Source organism: Mesitornis unicolor, unplaced genomic scaffold (genome assembly GCF_000695765.1).
Source record: "Mesitornis unicolor isolate BGI_N332 unplaced genomic scaffold, ASM69576v1 scaffold11077, whole genome shotgun sequence".
Lineage (NCBI taxonomy): Eukaryota > Metazoa > Chordata > Aves > Mesitornithiformes > Mesitornithidae > Mesitornis > Mesitornis unicolor.
The window spans coordinates 1-7,502 of NW_010195765.1; the positions used below are offsets into that span (position 1 = coordinate 1).

The 7,502-nt window shown below is 40.6% G+C and overlaps 1 protein-coding gene across 1 annotated transcript in view; it reads right to left on the reverse strand.

Annotated features, from left to right (window-relative positions):
- Nucleotides 1–208: 208 nt before the first annotated feature.
- SNX14 (sorting nexin 14) overlaps nt 209–7,502 on the reverse strand; it is a gene marked incomplete at both ends in the record, with an annotated part of 48,144 nt that continues 40,850 nt past the window's right edge. Inside the window, 3 exons of the mRNA XM_010188237.1 lie at nt 209–332; nt 6,734–6,853; nt 7,011–7,051. Of these exons, the coding sequence (XP_010186539.1) occupies nt 209–332; nt 6,734–6,853; nt 7,011–7,051 (285 nt within the window). The remainder of the gene's footprint in view (nt 333–6,733; nt 6,854–7,010; nt 7,052–7,502) is intronic.

Sequence of the window (7,502 nt, forward strand, 5' to 3'; positions counted from 1 at the left end):
CATCCACCAAGCAGGTCACTTCGTCATAAAAAGTCTTTTACAGAATGACCACGTTCCTAAGCTGTATATTGTTAAGCTTGCAAATGCTGAATTAGATACAATTACTACAATAGAATTTTAGCAAATTTCTTACCAATTTCTTACCAAAGAACCTAAACTTCATATTTGGCATGAAGTACAGGAATAATCAAGAGAAATCACTTCTTACCAACATACATTAAGTAGTCATAGACTCCTTCTACAGTCATCATCTCCATGAAGTAGTTCTGATTTTGTCGTCGTTCTGTGTTCTCAGACCGGTTTGCATTATTCTTGAATAAATCATTGAAAAGCTAAAATACAGAAACATAAGACTGAAAACATCGCATCCAAAGGCAAAAGGACAGCCATCAGTTTGGGTTGGTTTTTAATTAGAAGCAGCCTTTTTCCAGAGCTTTCAAAGAATTAATCAGTTTTGCTGTGGTTTTTTTTGGTTTGTGGGTTTTTTGGTTTGGTCTGTTTTAAAAAACTCAACTTTCCAAAGGGGATGAGGGGAAATAACGATCGTGTCCCATGTTGCCAAGATACCCAGCAACCAAAATACTTTGATTCAGAACAGATCAGCAGGGCCACCAAGACATGAATTCATGAGCCCTATTTTTACCTAGACGTTTATCACAGGCTTTGATCCTTTGGTGCATCTCGTTCTGTCAATGAGGGGCACAAAGAACATAGAGTTTGCCAGCCTTTAATCACAGGGGAACTCGATAACATCCAAGTGTTCCTGAAATTCCCTGTTATCTTCCATTTTTAAATACATACAATGGTTTCTGGACAAAATATCCAACTTTTTACGTAGGGAAATCCCTCTGCAACCTTGATTATTTATAGCAAAAATTTCACAACTCTTTGTAAGCAACCAAAGTTTGGGTTTCTTTCCAATTATCCCATTTCTCATTTTATTCCTTTATTCTTCTATTTTCCCATGTTCCCTTCACCATGATCCCTCCATTTCCTTGCCTTTGGTTCTTCCCCAGAAATACTTGTGAAATCCCATAAGAAGCCCCATACCACCGAGGGAGTATTCCCCTGCAAAGTCTGCAGGCTCCAGCAGCTGGAAAGGAGAAGCTTTCTGAATCCTGAGGCTCTCCACATTTGACAGTATCTAGCAATTACCACTAACAGTTTATTTTAAATTGTCTTATCCCCCAAACAGGTAATCTAAAGAAGAATTTCTATAAAATACTCTGTATTATGAAAAGAAAGTTCAAAAGTTTATGCCAAGTGCCTAAAGAAAGACCCCAGAATTAGAAGCAAATGCACTATAATAACAGCCTTGCCTAGGCCGAGATGATTGCTACTGACACAATTTTTCTGTATCACTCAGAGATTAAAAATAGTCCCACGGGGCAGGAAGTAATTTGCTTATATGCGGTTCACTTTCTGGAGAAAAGGTTCTTGAAATAAATAAGGCTATAAAACACCCAAACCACAACAGGTTCTGAATCATGCAAGTCTCCAAACACAACACGCTTCATGCTTAGGGAAAACTGCATCAGGAAATCTGGCAAGACTTTGGTTTTGAATTACATCAGGAAATCTGGCAAGTTCTGCCTTGTCCTTCTCTAGGCCCCCTCTTTCGTTCAGGGCTGAGCTGCTGGCGTTATCTTCACCAAGTTCACTCCAACCAAGCACCACCAAGTCACCACACAGATTACATGACAGAGCAAACAGGGGTAATGCCCTGCTGGATGACTGCTGTCCAGGCATGTAACAAACCTAAAAAGAACACATCATTATTTATGCCTACTGTATGAAAGCGTCCCTGGTATGTTGTTTAAAAACCCTGTATAAACTGAAGTCTATATCCTCCTCAGTACTGAAACTAGGACACTGGGAAAACCCTAGTTGAACTATTGTAGCTTAAACAAGAGCCTCATTTCTTTTTTAGATACTCCCTGCGACCTGACAAGAGGCGATACGCACCGAGCCAACTCAGAGCAGCCCACTGTGCAACACAGATACAGGTTCAGAGGAGTGTGTACAGGCCAAACTAAGACATTACCAGCAGTCTGGTAGGTGATCCATAAGAAAAATATAATTCAAATGTGAAGGCATTCTTAGGGCAAAGCTTTTTGACTTCCAAAAGTTATTTCAGCTTCCACCCCAAACCAGAGGCAGTTATCTTTTGAATGGTGCAGGTACCTCTGCAAGTGGACAATGTTTTGCACCTTAAACATAATGGTTCCTTGATCACTGTCAAGCTTTGAAAGCTCAGACTCTTGCTCATCACTATTCCCATACAAGTGCGTATTCTACAGCCATCAGCAATGCACATCTGAAGGATGCAGCAGCCATAACCCAACGTGGCATTACAGCTCTACTTAGGTGTTTTGCACTTCCCAGAATTCTGGCTCAGAGGAAAGCCAACTGAAAAACATACAACTGGATATATCACAGAAACCACAGAATCTTAGGAGTTGGAAGGGACCTCAAAGATCATCCAGTCCAACCCCCCTGCCAGAGCAGGATCATCCAGACCAGGTCACACAGGAACACGTCCAGGTGGGTTTTGAATGTCTCCAGAGAAGGGACCTCTCTGGGCAGCCTGGTCAGTGCTCTGTCACCTTCACAGTAAAAAAGTTTTTCCTTATGTTCAGGTTGAACCTCCTGTGCTCCAGCTAGCACCTGTTGCTCCTTGTCCTGTCATTGGCTGTCACTGAGAAGAGCCTGGCTCCTTCCTCCTGACACTCGCCCTTTACAAATTGATAACCATGAATGAGGTCACCCCTCAGTCTTCTCTTCTCCAAGCTAAAGAGACCCAGCTCCCTCAGCTGCTCCTCATCAGGGAGATGCTCCACTCCCTCCATCATCTTTGTGGCTCTGTGCTGGACTCTTTCAAGCAATTCCCTGTCCTTCTTGAACTGAGGGGCCCAGAACTGAACACAATATTTCAAATGCAGTCTCACCAGGGCAGAGTAGAGGGGAAGGAGAACCTCTCTCAACCTACAACAACTCCCTTCTAATACACCCCAGGATGCCATTGGCCTTCCTGGCCATGAGGGCACATTGCTATATTAAAGAAGTAAAGATTATATTCACAGTTCCGATAAGCACAGGGTTTTGTTGCGCATGTTAATATTTGAGATGTGATATAATGCTGTTATGATCAGACTCAAAAAAGACATGCAAGACAAACTTCAGTGTTGTTATTATTCCTATTTTTTAAGATTAAACAGTAACTGTAACTATAACCAGGAAACACTGTTAAAAGGTTTTCAATGGGGAAATCCCATGGACTGATACTGGTTAATAATGGAAGCCAAGCTCTCAAAGTGAGTGAAAGGCCTGTATTAGGAAAAAGGCCAAAGTAATCCCCTGTACAATAGACTATCTATTGTACCTTGATGGGAAAAGCTAGCAAAATAAGTATGAATGCTTACATAAAGTGCCTAACAGAAAAAAAAAGTGACTCAGTTGTTAGTGAGTGCCTATGCAAATATACACGCCTACATTCCAGCATAGGTGTGAAGTTTATAGAAACAATACCATGATCATGAACAATATCCACAGCCAGAGGCATTCACCTCCCCACTGTTGTTCCTGCTCATTTGCAGAGTAGATGACTACACCAAAAAGGCAAGAAGAAAGAACATATGCAGTATCTGAACCACATCAGTTAGCACATTGAAAAGCAACCACCAAGTGACTGTGCAGAAACAAACATTACACCATTGGTGTTGCAGGTTTTGTTGCTGTTGGCAGCTCAGCCCAGGCCAGCAGAGCAATGCCTCTGTAGGCACATTTTGCAAAGTCTGCATCAGCTGAGAAATGCTGAGCTACTCTAGCAAGTCTGATAAAAGCATGTTCGGAAGATGACTGAGCTGCTTACAGCCCTTCAGAAGAGAAGCACAGCAGGGAAAGCCAGAAATCCCCTTGGTGTCCTCAGGAGAGGCGAGCAGGGGTTTTTGTTCGCTTGTTTGTTCTAACCAAGGAGGTTGGTAACTCTTCCAATCTAGGGGATCCAATACAGGATAAAATCCAATTGCTACTGGCTGTGCCAAGGTTGACTGCCCACGTTCATTATGCGTTTGTAACTGGAAGTGTTTCCATTGATATTTAAAATGTACAAATGTACACATGCACCAGGAATATTCAGTACAAAGCAGTATGTAGAAAATCTTTCAGAGAAGTAGGCACATTTCTGACTGAACTCAAGCTTTGACCTGCACTGATAGATTTTTCAGGCATTTCTTATTCAGAAACATCTTACGTTGATGAAGAGTGGCCTGGGTGTACCCTACTCATGGCAACAGAGTTGGCAGTGCAAGCGCTGGGGAATGAGTACTGTACTCTCAGCAGATTGCAATGAGTTGATACTGGAATAAACAGATCTGTGTCAGAAAAGGTAGAAGGGAACGCTGTGGCAATAAAAGCATCAGCTGGAAATTGACTCTAGCATTGTACCCGAAAAATTGTGCTGAAGGACTTTCTTGCTATGAGATAACACACTCTTCTCACAGATGGGCTCTCAGAAAGTGCCAGCCTTCTGTGTCTTGGGCTGCCTACCCAATCTCGTTACTGACTGCATGTATCTCACACAATCCTGGTACAGACATTTAGCATCCACCTCCGTCACCGGCTTCTCCTGGGGAAGGATGCCAGGGTACTGCACAGTGCTCGTATCTTCACAAAGACGTCACAACAGAAGCGAAACTGCAGACCTGAAAAACTGAAGTCTATGCCACATGTATTTGGGGGAGTAGAGAGGGGTGTTACCTCCATCTGACTCTGGTCTGGCCTTTGGACTGAACACCCCTTAGTGACTGCATCCCTAGATAGCATCTTCCAGCTTAGCTTCATTTGCAATAAAGTCAGTTAACGAGTTCTAGGGCAGCTTCCTAGTACGACAGAAAGTGCGATAAGCAGAGATGATCAGATTTGCTTCCAAAACGCACCACTGATCTGAACTAAAGCAGTCTGGCAGATGAAACCAGCATGGCTTACAAATCAAACCCAACAAGTGAAGATATAAATAGCACAGTGTCCTGGCACTTGGCACAAAGCTTTTCCGAAGCGTGGGCTACCTTGAGAAAGAGAAAAAACTGTCCTCCAAAGATGACACAAACACCCCAACAGATCAGCAAAGGGGATGAATTTCACAGTGTGCATGGGAAGACTCAGCAGAGAGCAGAACACAGCACAACCTGGGATATCAGATCTCCAATAATTACAGTTACCACATGAGTAAGCGTATGTGCTCTGGCTAAACTGATAGATAAGAAATTATTCAGAAGGCAGTCAGCACACAGATTCCTTATGCATACATGTTTCTGCTGATCAAAACTGGCAGTGTAATTTGAGCACAAACACACACCGAGTATCTGATCACAGAACTGCCTTGCGGCATCGCCAAAGGCAAAGCTTCTTGAGTGCCCATAATTAAATTATAGTCATAGCTCTGCAGGAGACACACTGAAGTCTGAAACTTCCCATCCATTTACAGCAAATGGCTCCCTAAAACAAAACATATTTATTTTGGGAAAGAAAAAAGAAAATATAAAATATATGTTGAACCGATTACTTATTGATAAAACAGCTAACTAGAATAAAGCTGCTTAGAAAAACTGAACTCACTTTCACAATAGATAGTGAGAAGTAGAAAGCTGGAGTTGGCCTCATTTTTTTTTTGCTCTCTGCAAAGAAACCCGCATCTCAGTGGTATAAGGAGGTTTACCCCAAGATACTATTTCTGCAAATGACATTATAAAACAGAAGGCAGTAAAGATCTACATTTTGTTTAAAGAAACTTCAGTATTCCAAAATGAGAGCCAAAGTGCAGCCAGCTCTTTGCTTTTCTGGGATCAGCACAGCTGCAGAGTGCTGGGAAAACCTCATTTCAGAGGCTGGATTTCTGTATTAATATTCTTTTACAAGAATAACATACTGACACTTCAGAGGATGAGTTTGTATTTTAACTGAGCAATGCTACGTACATTTTTTAAATCTTTAACAACCCAAAATGGCTTTGAAGATCACTTTAAAGAATTAATTTTGATCCTTTAATAAAGTCTTTCAAGCAGGCTCCAGAAAGAGCCCTGTCTTCATAGCAATGCCTCAGAGTGCAAAGCTTGTTGCTCAACTATTTTATTTAAATATGTCAAATGTATTAAAACTTGAGTAGTTCTTGACAGATCACAGGAAAAAAACAACTGTTCACACTGTGCTGTAATACGCTGTCAGCTGTTTTATAAAAAGCATTTGAAGTATTTATGCATGTACAGTTTCTAGCACAAGTCAAAATCTCTCCATCTGATTTTTAAAACTGCTGATGCATTTATACCCCTCTGAACAGACAGCAATAGAAAAATGTCTTAACCTCGGAAACAGTGTCCCTTATGGCAATAAAACAGTTCCCATCTTACACCTTTGCTTTCCCTCTTCTCTCTGTACTTCCCAGGCTCTCCACTCTGTAGCCTCTAAATCCAGTGAAAATCTAAATCTCTAAATCCAGTGAAAATTAAAAAGAAACCAAAACCCCACGAGCCACAGAAGTTCTTCAGACCAAGATATTTATAAGGCAGAAGACGACAAAGCTCTCTGCACGATTATTCACTCTCTTGTGTGAAAAGACAGCACAGAATAGGTAAGATATTTATGTTGGGGTTTTTTTCCCATTTCTTCTTTGCATTTTCAGAGCATGGTCAACTCTCCCCACTCCTGCACAGTGGGGAAGGAAGGTGACTTACTGTACCTTCTTGTTGTTTTCGGAAGTGGGACTCAAAATGGTCAGTTCAGGCCTACTGGGTTTAGGCTTGGGAGATTCGCAGGAGTTGATAAAATTCATGATGAATGGCTCCAAATGCTGACCTTTCTGAAATAAAGATATGAGTGACCCGTCACTTGCACAATCATAGAAAGGAAAACAAAATACTGAGTTTCCAAACAAAATTTTGACTAACCTGTAAGTTAGTAAGCACATGAAATTAGTTATTGAAGTTAAAATGTGGCAACCTGGAAGACTTACTCACCTCTTTCATCAGCTTTCCTGGAACAGATTTTATAATTTTACCTATAATTAGAAACAAACAAACAAAAGCTTTCTGTTATCTGTTATTTTCCTCATCTTAAAGACATTTTGCTCTGCTACATTTTATGTACTCATTGTTTAGTATTTAATTTAAAAATAAAATAGTTTTTAAATTCCGTAATTCTTTATAACTTGGCACAAAAAGCTATGAAAATAAAGTCTTCCATACATACAGCTTGTAACTTAATGCTTAGTACTCTTCAAGAAAAGATACTTAAAATATGAAAAATATACAGGTGATTATCTGAATAGTTATTTTTTTTAAAAAAGCAAAGTACTCTAGATCTGTCTTTGGAATTTTTCTAGAGGCTCAAACATAAACAGCTATAGCACCGTAACAGCAGTACTATATGACACCAGTATAGGCACAATTTTCTGTATTTAAGTTCTTTATCCTTCATTTATCACAAAAACTGTGATTCTCCTCTTTCCC